This window comes from Ctenopharyngodon idella, chromosome 10 (genome assembly GCF_019924925.1).
Source record: "Ctenopharyngodon idella isolate HZGC_01 chromosome 10, HZGC01, whole genome shotgun sequence".
Taxonomy (NCBI): domain Eukaryota; kingdom Metazoa; phylum Chordata; class Actinopteri; order Cypriniformes; family Xenocyprididae; genus Ctenopharyngodon; species Ctenopharyngodon idella.
Window position 1 is genome coordinate 29554162 of NC_067229.1, and position 27331 is coordinate 29581492.

A 27331-nucleotide genomic window follows, 5' to 3' on the forward strand; every position below is an offset into this window, starting at 1 on the left:
TGATGATGTAACTGTGTTTATTATCTTGGCATGCAACTACATGTCATGACCTTTAGATTCATCTCACCAGCTTGCCCTACATATCAGAGCAAAGCTTAGCCAAGATACAAAAGCATTAACAAACAAACAACCAAAACAGTAAGAATTGACTGTGCGTTGGCTACATTTCTATATATTCTTTCTTGCATTGCCACAAGCAAAAGGGAAATCCTTGCCCAGTGGTATTTAAAAAGAAACAAATGCAATATAAATAATCTCTACTATTATTTCATCAAAAGATATTCCTGACTTTTAGAATCTTTCTCTCTGTGACCATAAATAGCCTCATATATCTGATTATATATCATAAAAATGTGCAGTATGTCCATCTAATGATGGCTCTGGTTGTATAAAATGACGGATGTCCATCTTCTATTCATTTACAATTGAATCGAACAATAGATTTGCAAAGAAAATGTCTAATACAGACGTAAAAATATCCAACACATCAGTTCGTTTTTGCAGTTGCACACAGGACAAAAACAAGCATCATTACAACCAAACACGTCCTGCCCCATTATTACAGCTAAGCAAATTTTTAAAATTTAAATGCAAACAAAACTGACATTTCCAAGGGAAAAAAAACTACATGGATATAAAACAATAATAATCATAATCCTGATATAAATCCATAATAAAGAGCAGACAGTAAGCGCTATAGGAAGTGAGTAAAATGTAAGATACAGTGCAGGACACTCACAGCGCTGGGGTGTTGTGTGACACAACTACACAATCATACTTCCTTTGCCAAAGAACCTCTTTGCCAAAGGCAGCATGCATGATACAGGGCTGAGCTGGCAGATAAATGAGTCAAACGTGTACTAATAAGGCTTTGCTGCGTCGCAACGGGTGATAAAAAAGGAAAAAGTTATATTTTTGACAGCTAGTGAGAAAATTAAAACGGAAACTCGTATCTTTACCAACCCAGTGCCATTTTTTTGAAACACTCATATCAGATGAGGCCAAACATAAAAAATGGACCAAAAATAAAGGCAAAATTCTCAACATTTACACTAAATCAACAAGATGTTGCGTTTGCGCACACTAGGAGGACTCATCCACTGAAAATAAACAAATTTCTGTGTATTTCAGCATTTTGCAAAAAAATATCTTCGCTTGAAGGTGCAGCTGTAACATCCCCTGTCGAAAAACACTTCGACTGCAGGAGGCAAAATGAGATTTAATGACCAGGAAGATTTCACTCCTCATTACTCATTTCAATGGAAAAACACTAATATACCACATAAGTAAAACCGTGATTAACAGTCTTAAGTGATAATGCATTCATATTCATATTTTGTTCAGGCTTAACAAAGGCATGTGCACATTCATACACAAATACAAACATTTACACACACTTAACTGGTCCAGGCAATACATTTAAAAAGGAGAAGTCAGTGACCGGAGAAAAACATTCAACAAAAACAATCCCGTCATAAATTAGATACTGAATCAAATAAATGCTGTTTTAAATAGGAGAGATTTTCCTAAGTGCTGTTACACAGAGTTTTTATCTCCTTTCAGAAGCACAAAACTACATTAAAACACCAGCATTCTTGAAGTTTTCATTATTATTTTTCATGTTTATCAGGAAATAATCCTGAAAATCATGTGATGGTGTATAGATACTGTAGGGTTGATTGTACTTTCAAAATGCTGACCAAATAATTAAAAACAGATACAAAATATTCCAACAACAACTTCATGGAAGTTAGCAATGTTTCGTAATAAAATAAAGGAAAACAGGAATTTTGGGGGAAAAAACCTTAAACTCAGTCTAATCGTCTGTATTCTTCAAACTGAAACTACAGAAGCAACAAAACAGACACAGAAGCAACAAAAATGAGGTGACCTTTGGACCACTGTAAACAACAAACCAGAACTGTCAATGTAATCAGCGTTTCATACACACTAAACACAATCCCAAATCTCTAAAATTCTATTGTGCTGTTTGTTGCTTGTAGCTATTAATGGAACAGTTCACCCAAAAATGATCAAAATTCAACATTCTCCGGGTCCAAGAACATATTTTCAGCATTTGGACTCGGTCTTGACTTGGAGTCAACCCACTTCTCGTGTCTGTTTTGACTCTAACATGACCCTGTTCTGTTCTTGGTCTTTACTCAGACTCAAGCCTCACCTGGGCTCTGTCTTGACTCAGACTTGTACCTTTTGCGGTCTCTGTCTTGACTCAGACTCAGCCTTCTTCTCGTCTCTCTCTTGTCTTAGTCTTGACTCTGACTCATCACTCTTGACTCGGACTTGACCCTCTTCTGGTTTCGGTTTAGACTCAGACTCAATACTCTTTTGGACTTGGTTTTGTCTCGGGCTTGACCCTTTTGTAGTTTCTGTCTTGACTCAAACTCTAGTCTCTTCTAGCCTTAGTCTTGACTCAAACTCAACCTTCTTCTGGTCTCTGTCTTGACTCAGACTTGACTCTCTTCTGGTTTCGGTCTTGACTCAGACTCAAGCCTCTTCTGGTCTCTGTCTTGACTCAGATTTGACCCTCTTCTGGTTTTGGTCTTGACTCAGACTCAAGCCTCTTCTGGTCTCTGTCTCGACCCAGACTCAGCCCTCTTGTGGTCTCTTTCTTGACTCAGACTCAAGCCCCTTCTGGTCTCTGTCTTGACTCAGATCTGTCCCTCTTCTGGTCTTGGTCTTGACTCTGACTCATCACTTTTGTGGTCTCGGTCTTGACTCAGACCTTCTTCTGATCTTGACTCAGACTCAACCCCCTTCTGGTCTTGGTCTTGTCTCGGGCTTGACCCTTTTGTGGTTTCTGTCTTGACTCAAACTCTAGTCTCTTCTAGTCTTGGTCTTGACTCAAACTCGACCCTCTTCTGGTCTAAGTCTTGACTCAGACTCGTCCCTCTTCTGGTCTCTGTCTTGGCTCAGGATTGACCCTTTTGTGTTCTGGGTCTTGACTCAGACTCAGATCTCTTCTGGACTCTGTCTTGAATCAAACTCTATCCTGATCTGGTCTCTGTCTTGATATGGACATGGCCCTCTTCTAGTCTCAATATATAAATAAAACTCCAGCCTCTTCTAGTCTTTGTTTCGACACAGACTCAACCTACTCAGGTCTTGGCCTGGACTCTGACCCAAATGAGCTGGTCTCGACTACAACTTTTTTTTACAAAATTGTTTTTCCTGTCATAGTTCTCAAATCTTGAGTTTTTGTGACCAATCAACATTGTCAAAGCTGTTGAGACACTGTATTTGAATGCAGAATAACACCTGAAATCATTTTTGGGTCAACTGTTTCTTTTTAGTAATTGTACAAAATATTTATTGATTGCCTATGAAATGTCTCTTAGAGATATCAGACCTATACCACAATCCATACATATATTTAAACAATGAATGGTTGTTTCAAACAATGATGCCCAACAAATAATTCATGCACATAATATTTCAGTGGCTAACACCGCAATAATATTAATAACAATGCAAGTACTATAGATTCCAAGCACCTTGGTTATTCTTGATATATATTGGAAGAGTCCACTATATAGTTTTCATACAGTAGATTATGGTTTCCTCAGTGAGCTAAAAGCTAGTGAGAACCGTCACTTCTGTACAGAGTTACGGGACATGGGTAATTGGTTTCCTGGCTTGGAGAGGGTTCTGATTGGCTGACATCAAGAGTTACCTGAGGTGGAGTTGTGACTCAAAGTGAACATTCATCCACAAGCAGTGATTAAGAAAAACAAACTGACTCTGAACAGATGATGAGTGATTACAATTACAGGGCATAGCTAGCTCTTATGAAGAGAACACATGAATACAGAAGGCTTTCGGCTGCGTCTTGCTGCCTCGATTGACTCCTATAAGGGCAACTCTACCTTCTACCTAAGGAGGATGGTGGATTCTTGGCATGACCCCATGGAATTAGAACATGAGGAGGGCTGGTGTGTCCAGCCTGCCTCAGTTCCCATTTAGCAGCATCTCAGGTCCTGGACTGGGTCGCCGGGGGTCTCCGGGCCTGGGCGAGCACGTCCTCATCTGCATCTTCCCCATATTGAGGCCTCCAGGAGAGAGGGTCTTTCTGTAATGTCATAAGTCACCATAAGAAAAATAATTATAGCTCTTATTAATATTAATAAACTTATCAGCTATTAAAAGGGAACAGAAAATGCTTCCCATAATTATTTGTTGTGGATGTCAAAGGTTGTGTCAAATTAAATTGGTACACTTACACTTTCACACTTTAATAATAATACAATAATTACTGTTTGTTCCATGTTTTGGTTTTTGCATTTAGACAATAATACAATAGTAATAATAATAATAGACAATAATAATAATAATTTTCCTTTTCAGCCTCAGTCATGTTAATTATTTTGCATATTGTTAGGAGGTCTATGCTGTAATAATAATACATTTCATGTTTTTTGTGTCAGAAATTTAGACTGATCATTAATCTGTGCACAGTTGCTTCAAACTTGTTTCAAGGCATGTTCATGTGTGGTGTGCGATTTGATTTGAATATGTTTGGAATGTTTCTCAGCCAGTCACATCAAAAACAAATTCTGAAATAACAATAAAAACTAACATATCTGGGGAAAAGTGAAGATAGAATACTTTTTCATGACCCCAAAACTAATCCAAACTATAAATACCCTACTTTTTGAATTAAACTATGTAGTGAATGAGTTAAAGAGTCAGCAATTTTGGAGACGGTATGTCACTTTTGTACAGCACTGCAGCTAAATATCATATACATATGAGACAAAATTTCCAGTTTACCATCTTCTCTTTCCACACTGACCGAGCTGAGAGTTGTTGTATGAGAAAGAATCCTGACATTGTGCTGATGCTTGCATCATTACATAAACCACTACAATCAAACTTATCCGATTTCATCACTTGCAAAATGACAAGCAAACATCAGCCCTAAAAATAGAGATTTGAAAACCGAATCAGATTTGTGTGCAGTGTCAACAAAGCGCTGCTTACCTGAATGCCATCTTCTTCATAAGGTGGGTGTCCATTCTGTCAGGCAGGTTGTTTTCCAACTGAGAACTGGATGCTGGATCACCAAAGACTGTAGAGAGGTGGCTGTTCTGGGAGCGGCTTTGCGCTTCAATTGAGTCCTTTAGATAATACAAGCAATTAAACACTAAACAACACAAAAAAAAAATACAATATAGGCTTTCAAGACTAAGTCTAAATGTTACCTCAGAGTTGCAGTCCTGTGTCTCTGTGTCCTCCATGTCCAGCGCAGACAGCTCCAGCTCGATGTCTCTGTCAGGCTCACTCTCCGTCCCATCCTTCCCCAGCAGATCTGTGCCCTGCTTTGACCCGCTGCTGAAGGAATTACATCTTACATGCAGCCCGGACACGGCCAGCTGATCGCTGAGACACAAAGACACACACACTGAGCTCTGAAACATACCTAAACTTAAGAACACAAATGAGTCGGCTCTGTTGTTTGGTGTTCTCAGACTAGAAACTCAATTTTGAGATCAGGTGAGAGGTGTTCTCCCACTCAGAATCTGCCCTATGAGTAATCATCATTGACACCAAAAAACTTTTAATTTAATTTTAAATTAAAGTTAAATTATTAGAGGGCATATCAGAGGAAAAACAGGATTTTTCTTTTGAAAACAAAGGTACATTCATCTATAAGCTATAAAAAGAAAGTGTCTAAAATCTATCTATCTATCTATCTATCTATCTTTCAAGTAAATGGTAGTATATTCATCAAAGAATCCTGAAAAAATATCATGATTTTCTCAAAAATATTAAGCAGTACAATGAATTTAAATTAAAGAGATTTGTACATGAATTGTACCAGGCGGTTAAGGACTTGTGCATGTTAAGGAGACTATGAAATGTAAGCCCTCACTGCTGTGTATAAGAGCTTTGCAAACACAAACGAGAGGAGCTATGTTCCGGCTGCTGCTCTATTTTTAGAATGGTACAGAGGACAGCAAGACAACTATGGCGGGATGGGGTGGGGGTAAAGACGGGGAAACACTGTGAAGACTACTTGTACAAAGTTCCCGACAATCTAGTAAAAAGAATGTACAAATGACACTAATAATAATTTAAAATGCATCACATTGCTATGTTATTGCTTTGGTGGTTATTTACTAGACCAAGTCAAAAGAACCCACCCCCCAAGTCTCATGCTGTATATGATATGGCTCGGATCTTTATATATGGCTCAGGTGCCTTCAATTCAAGTCTATGGGATTTTTAGTTTCAAGTCTCATTTTAAACTGGTACCTCTCTAGAAAGCTGGAGTGACTAGAGGAATCAGAACCACGTGGACCCCATCTGAGGTCACTGTGACCAATATGACAGCCATAGTCTGTAAAGAGAAGAGAACATGAATCACTCTCAAAGCCAAAGAAATTCAGAGTTAAAAGCATAGCAAGCAAAAAAAATTCTAACCTCTGAAGTTGATTGATGTGGTGCCGGCGCACCCCTGCGATGCGGTGGCCTGGACCGGGTCAGTGGTGTGAAAGCCAGTGCGGGAAGCCCGGGAGATGGCTCCCCATTTAGAGATGATGGGCCCCTCTCCAAAAGGAATGATGGGATCTTCGTCTTTCAGTCGCCTGTAGGGTTCAAACATGTGCAGCCACCGTTTGCCACCACTCTCCCCGTCCTGAGGACAGATAATAAGATATCCATTAGGAACCATATCACAATCACATTTATGAAGCACTGCTTTGTGAGGTGTAACTGGTCATTATATAGAAGTAGTTTCTGGCAATTTATTTACAATTATTACAAGAAAAATTTGAAATATGTTATTTAATTTTACAAAAGGGTATTCATAGTTCTGATAATTGACCACTTTAAATGTTTTGTGAGAATCTCCATTACAGTCCCACTCACATTACAGTGAAGTGACTCCACTTCTGCATGCTATGCATTCATTTTGATTGGTTGAAAATCAGTCTGATTGTGATCTGAAGTGACAACTTGTACCTGTAGATCAAACAGCTGTGCGTTGTACTAGCAATGTAAAGTTATGGGTTCAATTCCCAGGGAAGGCATGACAAAATGTAAACCATGGATGTAATACTGTATGTCACTTTGTATAAAAGTGTCTGCCAAATGTGTACATTTACATGCTGTACATTCATTTCTAAATCAGTTTAATCAGAACAGAATCAACAGAATTGTGTTGCAGAGTAAACAAAGAGTGATTCAGTGTGATGTGCAGTGACTCCATTTATATCTGCTACACATTAATTTTATTTCAGTGTGAATATGATGTTAAGTGACTCCACTTGTGCCTGTTTCACATTCAATTTAAATTCAGTTTGAGGAAATTTAAATGTGTTATATGGTAAGCATATTTAAGTGTAAATCAGTGAAGTCATCTGAAGTGTCTCCACTTATACCTGTCAGACATTTATAGTATTTTATTGAGGGAATTAACAGAAATGTGTTACTGAGTAAGCCAACTTAAATTTGAATCAGTACGAATGTGATCTGAAATGACTCCACTTATACCTGCTACTCATTTATGGTATTTTAATTCAGTTGGAGGGAATTAACAGGAATGTGTTACTGGGTAAGAAAATTTGAAAGTGAATCAGTGTGAATGTTATTTGAAGTGAATCCAGTTGTATCTGCTAAGCATTCATTTTTAATTCAGATTGGGTTAATCAGCAGGCAAGTGTTGTAAAGTAAGTAAAATAAAGAAATAAAGCAGTGTAAATATTATCTAAAGTGACCCCTCTTGTACCTGCTATAGCACATGTTCATTTTTAATTTAGTTTTGGGAGAAATAATGTGTTATGTGGTAAGCAAATTTAAAAGTAAATCAGCGTTAATCTAAAGTGATTCCACTTACAGTATGCTACCCATTTATGTTGATTCAGTTTAATAGAAACAATAGGAAAGTGTTACTGAGTAAGCCAATTTAAGAATGAATCAGTGTGGATGCTATCTGAAGTGTCTCCAGTTGTACTGTCTACACATTCATTTTTAATTCAGTTTGAGAGAATTATTAGTAACGTGTTACATGGTAAGCAAATGTAAAAGTAAATCAGTGTGAATCTAAAGTGACTCCACTTATGCTACACATTTATGTTGATTCAGTTTGATGGAAACAATAGGAAAGTGTGACTGGGTAAGCTGTTTTAAGAATGAATCATGCGATCTGAAGTGACTCTAGTTGTACTCTCTACACATTTTTAATTCACTTTGAGGGAATCAAAGAGAATTTGTTAAAGAATGAGCACATTTAAAAGTATATTAGTGTAAATGTGATCTGAACTGACTCCACTCGTACCTGTTTCATATTCATTTTGATGCGCTTTAAAGGAAACAACAGAAATGTGTTACTGAGTAAGCAAATGTAAAAGTAAATGTGTTCTAAAGTGACCACTTACTAGCTGTTTGGAACAGGAGTGGGTTGACAAATGGTGGGGCTCTGACTCAAATGGGCTGATGGTGCTGCACGACCAGGGCGAGTAGTGGGCAAGACTCTCTTCTCCACCATGACACTTACAAGTCATACGCCCACCACCTACACCCTCAGGATGCTAAAGGAGGAGAAAGAGAGAGATGACAACATTCTATCACACACCCACCAGTGTGCAACAGGCTGCCAGATTCAAAAAATGGGGGTGGAAAGAAACAATGCAAAGTGACTCAGCCTCCATGGTGCCAAATCTTTCTCTGAGAGTTCATGCGTTTCAAAGCGCTTGTGCGCACACACAATTTTCAGGACATAACCGCTTCTTGCTTTGGATTTATCAGTTGCTGAGCAACAGACCCACTTAAAATAGCTTAACACACCTCAGAAGGGCGACTGCAGCTTTAGTGTCAAAGTTATTATTCAAAGAAGCAACAAATCTGATTTAACACCACTTTAGCACGGTTCAGACATGTGGTGTAGTTTTCCCAGGATACACACCTCTAAAAACACCATATCACTGGGCCTTACCTCTGGACACACATCCACAGTGAAGACGGGAGAGGACTGGGAGGGCCTGTTCATGTTGCCGTGGTGATGTACCCACTGTTCCTGTTTGTGGCGATAGAGTTCCTCATAGCCAAGAGGAACACGGGAGTATGCGTCCTATACAAAACACAGAAAATGAGTTTTTAACTTCTCTATTCTCATGATGAAACAGCATAATCACCTGTTTTGTATTTAAAAGTGAACTGAGTAATTTCAGAGCAACTAGCGGCATGCAAATAATAACTGTTTTAAAAAGTTTCAAACACTCCCATGTCTTCCATTGCTTGGATAAACAGGTAGACACACCCCAAAATACTGCTTTTGATTGAGTTAATGTTGTGCGGCTGGACAAACATTTTCATGTTATAAACCACAGCCAAAAAATGGCCAGTATTAAAATTCTATACATTGAATTTATACATATTTATAAAAGAATGCAGATATAAATTTAAATGTTACACATGAATTTAGGCAACACAACATTATAATGAACAGTATGAAAAATAGATATTCATTTCAAGATTGCTAAAGATTACATTTAATAGTCTTTATTGTATTATTGTTTATAAAACATTGTAAAGGTAATATAAATGTAAAAATATGGGAAGTGAACAGGAACAATTAAATATTCAGTATTAGTGTTGCTATTGTTAACTGAAACCAGTGCTATTTTAGTATTATTTATATACTATTATAGTTTTTATTAATATTTTAAATCAAATTTTATTTTTAATTTTAGTTTAAGTTTTAGTAATTTTGCTGTGTGCTTTTGTCATTTCTATTATTTTTTTTTTTTTTTTAATATTAGTGGTTAGGTTTAATTCATTTTTATTTCAGTTTTAGTTTATTTATTTCCATTCTCGAAGAAAATCCAATTCCAATTCAGCTTTATTTCAATTAACTAAAATATGTTTAATAATTTTAGTTTTAGTTTTAGCTAACGATAACAAACCTGACTAAAACTGAAGTTAACATTATTAAAAGTCATTTTCGATAATTGAAATAAAGCTCAAAATAAAATAAAATATTAGATAAAAAATTTAAACTTAAAAACCGAAGAAATGTTGGCAACTAACTGAAATATAATAAGTTTAAGCTGAACAAATAATGTCCAAATTATATCCAATATCAACTAATAAAGATAAATTTAAAAAAATATATTTTAAAAAATATGGGCAGATACAGTATATCATGCATCCCTAAATTTTATATTTAAAACACAGTTATGTAAAGTGATTTTGGACCAGCAGCCTACCTATCACAACAGAAACCGAGTGACTAGCAAAATGTCTTATGACACTAAGCTGCTGACAGTTGCCATTGCTTACAACACAAATTAACATGGAAGAAAATTTCCACCTGATACTCTTTTTACAAACATAAACGAGCCTATAAGCAGTGTTGGGGAAATTTACTTTTCTAATGCATTATAACATTGAGTTACTCCCTATTATGTTACATTGTGTTACTTAGTTACTTTTTATGGAAAGCAATACGTTGCGTTACTTTTGCATTACTCTTTCTCACCTGAGCTGGCCATGCTTGTTTGTTTTTAATAACAAAAAAAATGTAATTTTGCTAAATGTAAAGGCCCTTTTACACCAAAAGTGAAATGATGCATGATGTGAAATGATGATTCTTATTTGAAAAAGTAACTATATATTTTGATGTAAATTTTAAAGTAATGTGTTACTAAAAAAGCCCCCAACACTGTCCCCCAAGATATGAGATAATGAAACCTGCCCTATGCATTGCTGCTCTCTGCTCTGCTGTGCTGCAGTAGGGGCTGTCCAGTGAGTTGTAGCGCTCCCGGAGTGGCGGCTGGTAGACGGAGGAATGAAAAACCTCAGGAGGAAGAGAGTTACTCCTCCCGCCCTCCCTTGGATACAGCGGTGGCCTCCACACACGCCTGCTGTCATAGACGGGGGTATACATGCCGTGTGCGTGAGCGTGGGAAATAGAGGTGTAGGTAGAGGGTGGCCCATAAGGGCCGGGGCCTAATCTGTCTGAAGGAGGAATAGAGGGGTGCTGATCTGGGTACAGAGGGCCCATTGAAGGGGGTAACATGGACTCAGTCACGTTGCTGGAACGATGGAAGCGAGCACTGCATGACCTGTGAGGAGGAACTGTGGAAGAAAAACAGAAGTGAGTGAATGTAATGGAGGATATTATGCCACAAGAGAGAGATACAGGGTTTGTTGCTTACTGGCAGGTTGGTGGTAGGGTGACAGGTCATATGTTCTCTGGTCCTGAGAGTGGTATATCTCAGGATGAGCTCTCGTGAGGACAGGTCCGTGTTTGAGGAGACCTTCCTCTATAGACAGTACCGAAGCTATCGCAGAAGACTGACAGTGACTGATGGGATTTCTGGAAAAAGAAAATAGCTTCCATAAGAATCAAAGATGGACAAAGAAATCAATTTTAGAGAATCTAAATATAGAGATAAATGTCACATTCAAAATTTGCTCTCAATTAATAAAATAAAAACATTTATAATGTTTCAATAATGTTTTTCATCATTTTTCAGGTTCCTTTTTAAAAAACATTTATTATATTTAACATTTATAATATTCAATTATAAATATAAACAAAGCAATAAATAAATATATTATAAGATTAATAATAATAATTATATTATATAATAATATATAATAATAATTATTATATATAATAATAATTTTACAGACAATTTTCACAGTAAAATTACAATACTAACATTTATGACTGTCTTAATTGCTTTCAAACGTTAAACCGTAGAGCTTTTATTTTGGCGGAAAACTGCAGGAAGACCTCAAAACTTCTGTTTTGTAGACAGATTTATGAACAATTGTAGATTAAAAATGATCTACACAAACCACACAAATGCCTTATTTTGGAATCAGAAGTGTGATTTTAGCCAAAAAGTTAGCATCCCTGACCACTGCAAGTTCAATCGCGTTGAAAAGTAATAGCACACCTCTCCTCAACAAGCCACATGATTTGAGGCATCATTCAAGGCTGTAGCACAAATGCTGCCGGAGTCAAGCACCAAAGTTTGTTCAAATCTATAATTCTAGGTATGAGCTTTAGTAACAGTGATGCTTGCCTTGACGCTAATAAAGCGCACTTACTGTTCTAGGCTGGTAGCAGGCAGTCCGTTAGCACCATTGGGGAGACTTTTGTCCTCCTGGTGGTCTCCTCCTCTTGGGATGAGCTGAGTGGGAGACGCGTCCTCTTTCTCATGGTTCTTCAGCCCTCCGGTGCCCACCTCTGACCCTGGGACTACTCCTTTGGTGCCGGCTTTTGGCATAACTGCGGGAACTGACAGGAAGGGCCTCACCACCCCACTAGCTTTCCTATTCCTCATTCTGTGCCTAAAAGAAACAGAAAGATGTAGAGAGAATGTGAGGGAGGAGGGGAGGGAGAGAAGGCAGATCCAGGCACAGTCATGCCAGAATTCTGCAAAGTGTGCTGTTGTGTTGATGGGATTGTGTGGGTGAGCTTGAATAAGAATAAGGAACAGGCGGGGAGGTTCATGTGTGCCAATGTTTTTTTTCGTGCATTACAGCACGAGACTGGCTGGATATGGTCATCAAGCTATGTGTGTGTGTGTGGTCCTGGTAAACCCTACGTTATGGGGGAAAATGTCCCCACAAAGATGCCAATATTTGAAATCATTATCCTTATGGAGACATTTTTTTGTCACCATGAGGAAAACAGCTTATAAAACATACAGAATGATGTTTTTTGAAAATGTAAGAATGCAGAAAGTTTTCTGTGATGGGTAGGTTTAGGGTTAGGGGAAAGAATATACAGTTTGTACAGCATAAAAATCATAATGTCTATGGAAAGTCCCCATAAAACATGAAAATGTGTGTGTGTGTGTGTTCTCACTTCTCAAGCTCCTCCTGCGTGTGGGCAAAAGTGCAACTGGCCCCTCTCGGACAGCCGCCCTGCTGCCGTAAATCCCTGCACATACTTGTCTTGTACTTGCTGTTGGGTTGAGCCTGAACAAAGAGAACAGTATACTGTTTCAGACAACTGTATCGGGATCAGCCAAAAAAAAAAAAAAAAAAAAAGGTTATAGATTGCTCTTTCATAGCTCAGGAAACTTAACGGATATGATTTATTTAAGTATCAATTTGTGCCAGAAGTTTCTTTCAAAATGCCTTGGGTGAAATAAAAATAGATACAAATTGGTCAATAGTTGATGTACAGTATGAGCTATTAGAGAGCTATTAAATGAATGTGGATAACACGGCTGTGATCATTTGTGACCTGCTCCATAATTTGGAGTCATTTTGACCCAGAAATACATTTGTTTCTACATACATTCAAACACAAACACACATTTCTAAATACATTCAATGCATGAAATAGGTGTATGCATTGAAAGAAATTTTCAGTTTTCAAATGATATAGTTATGTTTGTACTAAAAAAACCGTACAATTTAAATGTAAAAAAAAAAAAAAATGATATAATTAGAAAATTTATTTAAATATATATGAAATAATCAAAACATCAATAATATAAAAAAAACATAAATATTATATATGTATATATACATGCGGACCATCCTCAATCGGCCGTTTTCTTTCTCTCGCGCTTTTTAGGAGCTGGTGGGCGAAACCCAAATAGCATGATCATATACTGTAACGCTAGTCAAAAGGATGCCAGGAAGGAAAAAACAAATGCTGCGTTAATGAATTAAATCTTTAACTTGTTAAACAGAATATATTAATCGCAGAAATTCGCTATTTTTGAGACCTAATTTAAAGTTTTAGAAATATGCTCTTGTGCTGAAGTTCAGATAATTTTTTGTGAACACTGGGTAACTTTCATTACATTTTGATTACATGAGAGATGATTATATTTTGTTACGCTTCACATTATCGTTATGTAACAAAACCTCTGATGTTCATTCTTGTTTTTTTGTGCTTACTTAAAGAAAAAAGATCAGAAGATGATAATGGTATGACAGGTATATATGACAGGTATATCTATCATCTACTACATTAAACAGTATTGAAACAACATTTAATGTTTGAATTTCCTGATTAAATTGACAATTTCAAAGCTTTTTGCATTTCAGGAAGCTGTACTTAAAGGCACAATATGTAAGATTTTTGGATTAAAATATCCAAAAACCACTAGAACAATGTTATATATTTTGTTGACTTGTGTACGTACATTATCCCAAATGTTTCGAACAATGTTTAAATCCAGAGAAATCAGCAATTCTAACCAGTGTAACACCCAGTGTCATTGCATTGCCTGTCAAATGACGTCATATCCGCATTACCCTCGATTTCCGGTTTTATTTCCATAGAAACCATAGAAACACCAAAAGGTTCTTTAATATATATGTGATTTATTAGACAGGTGAGCAACTTTTTGGATACCTTTACCAACAGAAAACGAATCATTGTTATATAGCTCAACACGGTTAGTCTTATTGTTTGAATCTCTTGTTTTCTTGATTTACCGCGAGTAACATGTTTGCACCATGCCTCAGAGACAACACTATTTTGTCAAGTAGATAACATAGCAAAATCAAAAAATTGCGGCTATTTTATTAGTATAAATAATGTGATTTTAAGTGATCTAACGTAAATGTAACAAAGTTCAAGTTCAGGGAGAACGAGGCGGGAACCGGCAAAAGTTAAACACAACTTTAATCGTAAAATAAACATAAACAACAAAACAAAAGGAGCGGCCGACTGTGGCATGTAAGCATAATGAAAGCTCTGGAGCTCCTCCATGGGACTCGAGAGCAGTGTGTCGCGCAGGTGTCTCTCATTAGCATTCGCTCCACCGGCCTCGTTCCGCTACCATAGCTCTCGGCCGCACCCTGCTTCATACCACAGTAACGTTAATAAAACTTTAATACATTAGCTCATCCATGAACATGATTTCTGCTTGAGTACCATCGGATTGCTTTCCATTAGCTGTGAAGGTGAAGATGACAACTCCCATGGTTCCACACTCATTCATGGCGTCATCAATCTATGCCTTTGTTATTGTTTTGAATAAGTGACCTCTAGCAGCGAAACTTACATACTGTGCCTGTAAAGTGACGCTAAATGAATGTATTCAGGAGAATCCATCCTAAAACAGTGTAACTAGAGATCAGGCTGTACCTGAGGGCTTTCATTGCTCTTCTTGCTGAAGTTTTGGATGAATTCCACCAGCCCGTGGACAACAACCTTCACGGCCAATAACACGCTCTCCAGCTCTGCCCAGGATGGAGCGGCCGCATCTACACAAACACACACACAGGTTATTGCTATGTAATCTGATTGTGTTTGCACCCCTGTGGAAGTGCGAGTGCGTGTCCTCACCAGGGTTGTGGTCGATGCCGGCCAGCAGCTCGAGAGGAGCTCTGAGGCTGTTGAGGTTGGCTGGGTCTCCTGTTCTCTGCAGGATTATGGTGAGCTCCTGCACGCTCTTTGCAAAGGATTCTGGGGATTGAAGCTGTGGCGATGGGGTGGAAAAGAACAAATTCATTCAGATTTGCACCAGACAGACAAAAGTGCCAAACATATTCAACTAAAATATAGAAATATTTGCTTTATTATATTTTAATTAAACATATATAATTAAATATAGATAGCTAAAGCAAAAAAATAACTATTTATTAACATTTATATTAACTATTTTTAAACACACATACACACACACACATATATATATATATATATATATATATATATATATAGTTTGCTGTACTATATTATATATATTATTATATTTTTATTATTATTTAATATGGTCAAAAGTTTTGGAATATTTAAGATTCTTTAATGTTTTTGAAAGAAGTCTCTCACCAAGGCTGCATTTATCTGATCAAAAATATGGTAATACTGTGAAATATTATCACGATTGAAAATAAGTTTTGTGGAAGATTGAAAAACACAGAAAAAAATTAATACTTTTATTCTGCAAGGACGCATTAAATTGACCGTAGTGACAGTAAAGTGACAGTAAAGACATTTGTTATTTCAAATAAATGCTGTTCATTGAACTTAATCAAAGAATCCTGAAAAAATGTATCACAGTTTCTACAAAAATATTAATCAGCACAACTGTTTTTAATAATAATTTTTTAACAATAACAATAATTTTTATTGATAATAATAAAAAACGTTTCATGAGCATCAAATCAGCATATTAGAATGATTTCTGAAAGATCATGTGACACTGAAGACTGGAATAATGGCTATTATTCCAGTAAATATCATTATTATTATTATATTATATTATATTATATTATTTGTGCAATATACATGCAGTACCTTGTCTATGATTGACTGCATGTGAGATTTATGCATGAGATCCCCGTACAGCAGAGATGACCACTGCTCGGGTGAGATACGCAGTCCCGCTTCCATGGCGATGTGAACGATCTGAGCGTCGTGTTCACGGCGTAGGGCTTCGTAAGAGCGAAACTCCTCTTTGAGCTGCATGAGCGAGGAGTCTTCATCACGTTTGGTCACCTGAAAGGAAATAAAAAGAAATGGCTGTTTGTGTGCACAAATATGTTTAGCACAAGCCCCTTAATTAACACACTCAAACGCTGCAAATAAGCAACATTGATTGACGTTTGATGTAAATGATCTCATTAAGATGATTTATTTCATGAGTTGCCACAGTAAATCAAGCTCCAGTGAAAGATTCCAGCTCATTTACAAACATCAAGCTGTTTGGATGCATATCAAGACTTTATTGGATATTCCCATTGCCAAGCACTTTATATCCACATAATATCAAGTTACAGCAGGCTTAACACATTAGATAACTCTTTTCTTTCTATTCATGCTGTCAGGGGCTTGGTACTGAGTGTAATGGCTGTTAAGTGATCAGCGGTTTTAGCGCAATCACTGCATGAAGTTGATTTTAGCTCTGACCTTAAAGCAGGAGGCGCGGTACAGCAGCTGAACTACGTGACCAATGCTGGTCTTAGATGCCTGAGGGAACCGCGCTTCCAGTTTCTGCACCACAAACAGCACCAGAACTTTCCGCGAGAGAGCCGAGCCGTCCTCCAGGGCCAGCAGCACCAGCTTCAAAGCATCTTCCTGCATGGCTGCAATATATGTATACGGACAAAGACATAGTTAGTGCTGAGATCAATGTGTGCTTGGTCATGTTGAAGGAATGGATTTATGCTTTGGATGTTCTCAGACTAGAAAACTCAAAATGAGATCAGATGGGAAAATCAAAGTTTTCACATTCAGAATCTGCCCTATGAGTAATCATCATTGACAACCAAGCACAAATGCATATTTGGACAATCCATTCATATACAGTACATTAAAAGAATATTTCGGGTTATATACAACTTTTCCGCAGCTAGTGACAGACTGCATTATCAGCCAGGCTGATTAATCAAACCATATATGGGCATTTTGAGATTACTAGTATCACCATGGAAAAATATATTTTTATTAATTTAAAAAAATGTGCAGTTTAAAAAATAAATACAAAATTAAGTATTTTAATACAATTTCTAAAATTCTCTTCTGCTCACCAAGACTGCATTTATTTGATGAAAAATACAGTAAAAACAGTAATATTGTGGAAATGTTATCATCATTTAAAATAACCATTTATTATTTTATGTATGTTAAAATGTAATTTATTCCTGTGATGCAAAGCTGAATTTTCAGCATCATTACTTCAGTCTTCAGTGTCACATGATCCTTCAGAAATCATTCTAATATGCTGATTTGATTCTCAGTTATTATTATCTTATTATTATCATTATGTTGGAAACAGCTGTGCTGCTTACTATTTTTGTGGAAACCATGAGGATTCTTTGATGAATAAAAGTTAAAAAGAACAGAATTAATTTCATTAATCTTGTATAACATTATAAATGTCTTTACTGTCACTTTTGATCAATTTAATGTATCCTTACTGAATATAGTTAATAATTTCTTTAAAAAAAAATTCTGACTTTAAACTTCTCATGGGTAGTGTACATATTATATTAATAAAAAACAACTAGCTCAACCCAAACTGAAATAGCTCTCCAGCAACTTTAGTTACTTCGGACAATGGGGCAAATGGACATTTTCCCTCTTAGTTTACTAATCTACCGACAGACTTGTCAATGAATAATAAACCATTTCTGAGCTAAATCTGTAAATCTCATTCACAGTCATTAAATTTTATTATGTGTTTTCTGCCTTATACTTTACTCTCTAGATATCACTATCAGCATTGGCCTTTGAAAAACATAGTCGACGCAGACGGCCAATACAAATAATGTTACAATAGAAGTTAACCAGATACCTAATCACAGGGGGTTTAAAAGCAGAAAATGTGAAGCTCAGCACATAAAGATACTGTGAAGTTGTCTAATTGTCCTTTTGGGACTACATTTCTAAAGCTTCTGGTCATATTATTAAGAACTCAGCTCCTTGTAAAAAGTCCGGACAGTTGTCACATCCCCTCCACTTCCTTCATAGTTTCCTCTTGCAGATAACTGAATTAAAGTAATCAGGTTTACTTTTTTCTGGACATGACATGAATTGAAATATTGGATATAAATTTATAATTGGATATAAGTTGTAAATAAGCCGAAATATGCAAAAAAAACAAAAAAAAAACAGGTCTACATCTTTAATGATATATCTTTAAAGGGGTCATGACATGGATTTTTTATTATTATTTTAATATGTTCCTTGAGGTTCACTTATAATGTTAATAAGGGGGGTTTTTTGCACAAAAAAAACAAACAAATATATATGCGGAAAAATTTATAATTTTGACCCTTATTCTGACCCTCCGTCTGAAATGATCCGTTTTAAGGGGCGGCTCCTTTAAGGCTTGTCAGTAAACGTCCACTGTTTTGAGTGGCTAACGTCATTGCATAGGAAACCGTATAAACGCCCACTTGCTATTGTACGCGAATGAGTGTTTTGAAAACAGTGGGCGGGGCTTATAGTGTGATGATGTATAACTATTTGTCATTGTCTTGCTCTGGAGGCAGTCATATGCAAATACATTTGCCCGTGTGATATCACAGATCCCACAATATCAAAACAAGCAGTTTCATGAGCTCACACTTACATATAATTGAATAAAGTAAACAGTACAGATATTTGGGGTGCTGTCCAGCGGGAGAGCTCCAAGCTCGAAATACCTGGCTGGGATAGGAACAGAGTGAGGAGTTGGGGTGGAGGAGGGATGCTGAAAAACTGTTGTGGGACAGAGGTGAGTCAGCTATTTATATCTAGGCCTCCTCGCACTGACTGGGTAGATTATCTAAATGTGCTCCTCCCAAACTTTTTCAATAATACATCATTTTTGGAGCTTGCATAAATAAATGCTTTGTTTTTTTGTAATGAGAAGGGCATTTTAAGCTACAAAACTTGCAGGATGTTTTAATTGTACAAAGAATTCTTATATGTCAAAAGATCAATGCAAATTTGATTTCTCATGTCATGACCCCTTTAATGATGAATAATAAAAATGAAGCAGTGCCAGAAATGTTAAACACATCGTAACACGGAACTCACCAGGTCCAAGGAACTGACAGCCGCGTGCCCGCACAGCGGCCCATAGGTTGGCGGAGAGCTGCTGTGGGTTCTGGTGCTGCAGGATCAGTTCGGTGACAGTGCGCTCACCCAGAGACCTACACGCCCTGACCGCCCGCATACGCCCCTCCTCCTCAACCAGCTGGCAATTCACTAGGGTCACCAGCTTCCTCTGCATGGGTCTACTGAGCGAGCTCTGACTGAGGGTCACTACACCTGTGTGGGAGAGCAAAATGCATAGTTACATTTCTATGCATGATTCAAATATGTATATACAGTCAAACCAAAATTTATTCAGACACCTTGAACATTTCATTCATTAATACAGTTTATTCACTATAGTTTAAAAAATGGTAATAAAATATGACAAGATCTCAGAGTCCACTGTATGAAGAATTTTTGGGTTTAATATGTCACAGTTTACTTTATTTTGCTATCCTCACTTACATAAATGAACTATAGTATCATGCACCCACCAGTAGAAACATATCAAAAATATCAAACATGTCTGGATCATTTTTGGTTTGACTGTATATAATATATAGTATTGTTAGTTTATTGCATATATATATATATATATATATAGGGACAGACATTTCTGTCTGTTTTTTAAGAATATATACTACATACACACACACACACACACACACACATATATATATATATATATATATATATATATATATATATAAAATATTATATTATATTGTTGGTCTGAAGTCAAACTATCCTTGATGCAATTAAATGGCCTGTCAGTTAGTTTTTCCCACAGGTAATCTACTACTAATGCACTGTATATATACTACTATTCTTACTTACAGGAGCTGCTAAACATCCCAAGGGTGAAAGTCCCATGAGTCTTATGACTAGAACCACACTGTAATAGTGGAGGCTTGGCAGAGGATCTCTGATATGAGCTCAAAGCTTATCAATGAGGAGTTTAAGAGCTTTAGCCTTTGGCGCCCCACTAGTCTGTGAGGAGTAACTTTTATTGTTACTCTAATAAAACAGTCAATTGAGTCCTGAAACAGACTTTTCCACTCACAGCAGCTTCAGTTTCCTGAAGCTTTACTGCTCAAGTGTTTTATTGGCCTACAAAGAGCCATTCTTAGTGTTCAATAGTCAACACAGCGGGAAATTATTCAGTGACACTAGCACTCGATATGTAAAAATGCACTGGGTATGTTTTAATGCACTTCTTGCTTTACTCTGTTTGTTTTAAATAATTTCACTGCTTTTATTAAGCATTGCTAAATATTGTGTACTGTATGTTGTAAACATAAATAAAATACCTGCATGCTTTTCTTTTGTTTCAGAAGTGGCCTTTTGGGTTTCACTGTTGTTTTGTTTTTCCCACTGACGCAAATATCTCCAACCACAGGCACATCAAACACACATACCCGATGAACAACAGGAAATGTTGCGCTATTCTAAACTGAGCTCATTCAACCACAAACCTAAACAATAATGCAGCACTCACAGGCGTTGTTCTTGACATCGGAGTGATGATCTACCTGTATCATTCTCTTCACACTCTCACCTTTTCCTCCACTGATTGGTTTGAGATACAGCGCCAGCTCCTCCACACACATCCTGCACACTTCATAATGTCTCGTGTCTTCAGCACTGCCCACACTCACAATCTCTCCCTCCGGAACCTGCAGGAATAAAGAAAACTTTGGTAGATTGGTAGATATGAAGCCCCGGCAGCAGATTTCTACTGTGACATCATGATTAAAAGCATCATTGGTGACCGCTGGTGAAAATGGCCTGTTTGGAATGAAGCTAAATTAAAATATTACATGGTAATAAAGAAAATTATTACATAAGCCAAAATAAAAAACGTAAGATTTGTGGGATTTGTGATAAGTCACTTAGAAGTTCATTAAATCTATTAATTTACATTACATTAGTAAATTAATGGCAAAAATGTTTTGCTTTATATGTATATATTTATATATATATATATATATATATATATATATACACACACACACACATATATATATATATATATATATATATATATATATATATAACACACATATATAACACTGGATGTTCTGAGCTACACAAAAACTCAAAAGCAATCCTATCAATCTCTCAGCATGCCCCACTTACCGGAGCCCCCACCAGCTGCAGGAGGGCACAGTTGACAGGCAGCACATCAATGTCAGTGCTAATGGCCGTCTGGTCAAAAGGACAGGCCTTGCGGTGCAGTTTGTGCAGGCAGGTCTTGCAGACGGTGTGCGAGCAGCCCAGGCTGATGGGCTTGTGGCTGCAGGCGTCAAACTCATTGTAGCAGATGGGGCAGGATAGAAACTCAGTCCATTGAGCTGCCTGCACCGGCATCCTGTGACCTCCAGGTGGAACAATCACTCTCAGGGAGATCGCATGCCGCCACGCCCCAGCGCCTTAAACACACCTGCAGAGAGAAGAAGACATTGGGTCTCATTCTGTGTTCACGCCATGTTGTTGTTATCGTAATTTCGAGATGACAACACATGATGTTGTACTCTAAGCTGTTCACATCCTAGGACTGAGAATCGTGCGTTTCTATGCTAACACTATCAACGCCTAAATGAATCTGCAGCGGTCAGGTGGTACAGCGGTGGGAGCTCTCAGAAAATTCCCAGTTTACAAGTTGTAATTAACCTTTTTACAAGTTGAAATCTACGTACCTTCATTCACTAACCGTGCATTCACACAAACCTGTGCAATTTACAGAGGAAAAAAAAACTGAAACCACACTTACACATAAATCACAAATTCAGGGTTGCCTTATAATTGTATTAGGATAAAGTTTTAAACATAGATATTTTATCTTTATACTTTAGTCAAAACAGTAACTCCTAAGTCTTTTTGCTAGCTTTATTAAAAGAATCAATTCGTTTGACTCTTAAGTGTCATTTGTTCACGAACTGGATTAAATAGGTTTCGCTGTTTGCATTTGCATGTAACCCGTGATTTCTTTTTTACTTGTGCCAGTAAACATCCTAGCAACCAGCCAGAATCCCCTAGCAACCGCATAGCAACCACCCAGAACACGATAGCAACCACTTAGCAACCACTCAGCAACACCCTACCATCATGGCACTTATATTCTCTTTAGAAATGTTCTTTCACCCTCACTTTCCCCCTTCTCTGATGTCATTTCTTATTGCCATCACCTTTCAGCTCCAGAAATAAACTGTCTTGCACTCAGGCTCATTCATGTTCTTACATCTCCATTCACTCAAGCCCTCCCTCACTCTTTCTCTAGATCCCTCTATTTGTTTCTGAACTCCTCTCAGCCTGTTTGCTGCTCTTCAGGGACTTCCTGCAGGACAGAAGGTGGTGCAGATAAGAGTGATTTACAAACAGCCATCACGTGTTGACTGAAACCCCACATTAAACACATTTCACAAACCCCTGGCAAAACGTCAGGGAGAAGAACACGTAAAAAGGACAGTTGAAAATGGACTTTATCTTCACCAGCGGCTCATGGATGGCTCTTTTGTCGGAAGATGTAAAATTGCAGCGGTAAAAGAAATCATTCATTCCCCTACTTGGACACTACACCCCAGCTAACAGGGAACATTCCCATAACTTTCACTAACATTTTTTAAAGGTTATGTAAATGTTAGGACAAAACATTCTTAAAATAATGTGTATGGAACATTCTAATAACAACACTATTAATATTTGATACACGCTCTCATAATGTAGAGAGAAAAGGTTCTCATAACGTTTTCAAAATGATAGAATTATCAAGAAAATCTAGATGTTTAAAATACATTCAGAAATATCGTTTTCATAACTTAATGGGAATGCTAGCTAAGCGTTCTTGGAGTATATTTTTGTTAGCTGGGACAGAGCTTCAGCTGCCATGTAACTGCTGTACTAGCACCTGCTGGACGAACCCCTCAATTGATGTCTGTTCCTCCAGGAAAAGCTTCGGTGACACTCCATACCCTGTCAGAACTAGGCTACATGTCATGCAAAGTTATGCAAGGGCCCCCACTGCTGTTGAGAATCAATCATTTGTCAGGGAAAGCCTGTGGCCATGTGGGCACTCCTCTCTTTCAGTACATTTTATTCATCACACTCTTAAAAGTACAAAAAACAACAGCCATAGTTCATATAAAGGCATGAAAAAATAACTGTATAAAACCTTAACTGTTAGGTAAAAGGAAATCATCGCAAATATTATTCAAAAGTTTACTGGCAAAGTCTGCCTTTACGAGAAAGTTAGTTTTGTATCATTAAACACAAAGCAATATGTAATAGAAAATGCATTGTATATTGTATTACTTTTAAACACTATTCTAAACAATTCAGAAGCAACATTAGAAAAGAAATAATGTAACACCCTAAGTAGATAGTAAGTTGCACATATATAGCCTAGGCTACATTAAAATTGTATTCAATTACGCACCATGTAAGTGACCGCGTGTGTGAAACATCCGCAGCGTAGCTTGAATCTGCTCGCGCGAGTCATGCTGCTTAATTTAATTTCGATGGGTTGTGACAAAAACGTGGTCGTGGGGTCTGAATATAGTTGCGGTGGTGGGTTTCGGCCGTGATTCATGGTCACGGGGATCATCTGCACGAGGGAATTCTGTTATTTTCACGCCCACGCAGCCACCTAATCACGCGAGTGATCATTGACACACTTTGCATTTAGCCAACAGTGTGTTACACTTTACCTTTAAATTAATTACAACTGTATTAATACAAACATAGCGTTTTAACAAATTTCTTAACGCAATACTTAGCCTATCAATAATATTTGCCATACATAGACCTATTTGTAGCTAATTTAATGACGCAGCAGTAACGTTAAAATACATTTTAAAATAATACAGGCTACAATGGGTTTGTTTAACTTATAATGTCCTATGTGGAACGTGTTGCAAAAGCAAAAACAAACAAACCGAAAAATCAGTTCAAGCTCATAAACAGGAAATAACTTCACTGTCTTGTGACCATGTGACGCATGGACTGAAGCAATAAATCGTAACTCAAACAGGAAAACGTTTGCAACTATTTGAAAGTAATTCACATCATCTTTTATTAATATACATGTGCGTGCTAAAAGTTCAGGTGAATTAAAACTGCACTGCTCAACTCCTAAATTGTCACCTAACTATTTCACTAAAATGTATCACGTAAAGTTATAAATATTTAGATTTAAACCTCTGATTTTACTCACATCTCAACCAACATCACCATAGACAACAACACAGCCAAGGATAAACCATAAAATTATCACTTCCATCAAGACATTTGCACCTGGCGCCTCCTTGATGGATGGTCCCTTATGTTTTTTGGAAAGCACTTGCTCCAATATATTGACAGGCCCAGAACCTGAACCCTAGGAATGCTGAGGGGTAGGGGTGCAAATGTGCACACCAGTATATCTTTAGGTCACTGTGACCTCAAAGTTGGAACATCCTGTCCTTGTCACCCCTGACAACTTCTCTGTTTTCTTGCTTCTACGTCCCCAGCATAGACAGCAAAAGGAAAAGGTTCATTCCTTACAAGGTTGTAAAGGCAAAACAAAGAGATGAATCAACTTCTTAGTGAAAGTTCTCCATAACTGTTATTGTTGTATAAATCACGTATTACTGTTGTCATTACCTGTGGCCACCTGCCGAAATATAGCCTACAAATTTTTTATTTTTATTTCTACTGACTGTTTGCTGCTTGCCATGCTGTCATGTTGGTTACGCCTTCAAATGACCATCTCTTTAAAAATGTTTTGTCAGGTAGGCCTAACCTAAAAATGTGCTTTATATCAACTGGTTTTAAAGTTTATTACTGAATAAGCCTGACTACGGAAATTTCTAAGAATGGAATCGTGTAGAATTATGTAGAAAACCCCTCTTAAGGTCACAACATTCAGTGTAATGCTTACTGAATGAAACTGAAACTATTACGTTTATTGCCTATTGTATGAAATGTGTTTTTAAACGTGAAGAAATGCGAGCGTGGTTGTTAGTTTCAATGGAAAATGAACATTATCTTATACTTTGTGTGGAACAAATGAATGGAAAGTGGAAGAATCAATTGTTCTTAAGACGCGGAAGTCTTTTTGAGCGCGAATTGTGCTTGATGGTGTTGTGCAACTTTACTGTCATCTGTGCACCTAAACTTAGCTATAGCGCGGATAAACTTTATCTTATACACAGGTGGATCATCGGGTTCACAAAACCATCATGAAAATTACTGATTATTGATTATTATTCTTGACCAAGCATTCTATTAGACGTTGAAGTAAAGGCATATAATTATAGCCTATCTAATATGATATGCAATGCACATCACTCCAAACGCAAAAGCCATTCGCGAAACTTCTTGTGCAAATAACTAGCTGTGCAACAAGCTTAAAACAAGGCGACATTGACATGCTGTTGCTCATGCACCACTGTCCATTGCCTGACTATTTGTTTTCATGGGAAAAAAAGTTTGAAAATAATTTTATTATAGGGATGATGTTGCATAATCATTTCGCGCACATCTTGAAAACAGCGCGCGCCACACCAGCAGCGATACTCAATGATACTTCCCAAAACCAAGTCGCGCGACTTGCACTTACCGTAGGTTATACAGAGTATCATCATAACCGTCCATAGTTTATGTGCACTTCGCCATCAAGACCAAAATCTTCATCGCATTCAATTATTCACAGCTGAGCCGAACTTGTTTTTCCCGATTTTTTGGCGTCCTTTTATTCCGTCCAGACATCACATAAAATAACATATGCAATTTCCAGCGATTTGGGAGCGCATTCCCTGACAGCGCGACATGTTCGGCATGAGCAGGTACACTCCCATGACCGTCAGCGAATATACGAAAACTACTATGACGAAGTGTTGCTTTTTAATATGAAAAAGTCAGGGTTGTGCCATTGGACACACACCAACATGGTGTCTGCGTTATCTAATCAATATTCATGAGCCAAGCCCCCTTGCTTTAGACTTGGGAAGAAAACATTTTTACAGTAAGCTATTTCGTTCGTCATTTCCTTCTCGAAATGAATCATGTGATGTTACAAAAACTGGCTGGCTACATGAAGTGATATATTTGAGGTCGTGAGACTGAAATCAGTGTCGTTTATTGGACAAAGTGTTGTTTACGATATAGTTCGTTGTAATCAGTAGCCAGTTAGTTTAAATAAATAAATATATGTATCCACGTTGTTTGTTTGTTTGTTTGTTTTGAATACATATTTTAGAACCAATTAGTGTTTGCATTTATGCTGCCTTTAAAAAAAAGTCTGGAAATAATGTTATAGCCAATCTCTTCTGCTGTCTGAAATATTCTTATTTTAAAAATAGCCTACATTATATTTTTTCCTCAAATGTAATAAAAGAATCATTAATGGAACCAGAATCCGTATACATTCCTTACAATTCCCAGCTTAATTACTCTCCAAAGTTACCAAGCAACCTTCTCATTACCTAATTAATATTCATTAGCCAAGCCTTCGCCATAGTAGGATTCGCAATTTCAAAGATCCGTCAAGCCGTGCGATTCAGAATCGATATCACTCCGCGCAGACGCTCACATACTGAATAGAGCTGTGGATGTGCTTGTTTAAACTTAAAATGACTCGGTTAGATCCTGGAAGTGTGTTGCTTTTCAACAGAATATGGCATAGGATGTTGTTGTTGATTATTGTACAAGGTACTATTTTCATGTAGGGGGCAAGGATAAAGATGTAAAGGGGCAAAGCCGGAACAAGCCGCTTTTCGAGGCGTAGGCTGCATGTATTTTAAAGAGACAGAAATGCTTTAGTTGAACGTCGGAAGATCATGTGAATCTGTTTGTACATGCACCTTGTATGTCTCTTGG

At 37.3% G+C, this 27331-nt stretch overlaps 1 protein-coding gene across 6 annotated transcripts; it reads right to left on the reverse strand.

Annotated features, from left to right (window-relative positions):
- On the reverse strand, positions 1-26338 carry rc3h2 (ring finger and CCCH-type domains 2). Of its 6 annotated transcripts, none has more exons than XM_051908481.1 (20): positions 26073-26338; positions 21614-21917; positions 20973-21150; positions 19475-19708; positions 16859-17034; positions 16247-16447; positions 15293-15425; positions 15092-15210; positions 12845-12957; positions 12082-12324; positions 11178-11338; positions 10715-11097; positions 8954-9088; positions 8397-8549; positions 8297-8320; positions 6442-6655; positions 6274-6358; positions 5220-5397; positions 4999-5135; positions 1-4087 (listed from the first exon to the last, which is right to left on the reverse strand). In XM_051908481.1, the coding sequence occupies exons 2-20, from the start codon at positions 21842-21844 to the stop codon at positions 3967-3969; spliced, it is 3219 nt and encodes a 1072-aa protein (XP_051764441.1). In that variant the 5' UTR covers positions 21845-21917; positions 26073-26338; the 3' UTR covers positions 1-3966. The 6 variants fall into 6 exon arrangements, with proteins under 6 accessions (XP_051764441.1, XP_051764443.1, XP_051764440.1 ...); XM_051908483.1 differs by lacking the exon at positions 26073-26338 and adding an exon at positions 23910-24069 and having other exon boundaries at positions 21033-21150; XM_051908480.1 differs by lacking the exon at positions 26073-26338 and adding an exon at positions 23910-24069.
- Positions 26339-27331: the final 993 nt, after the last annotated feature.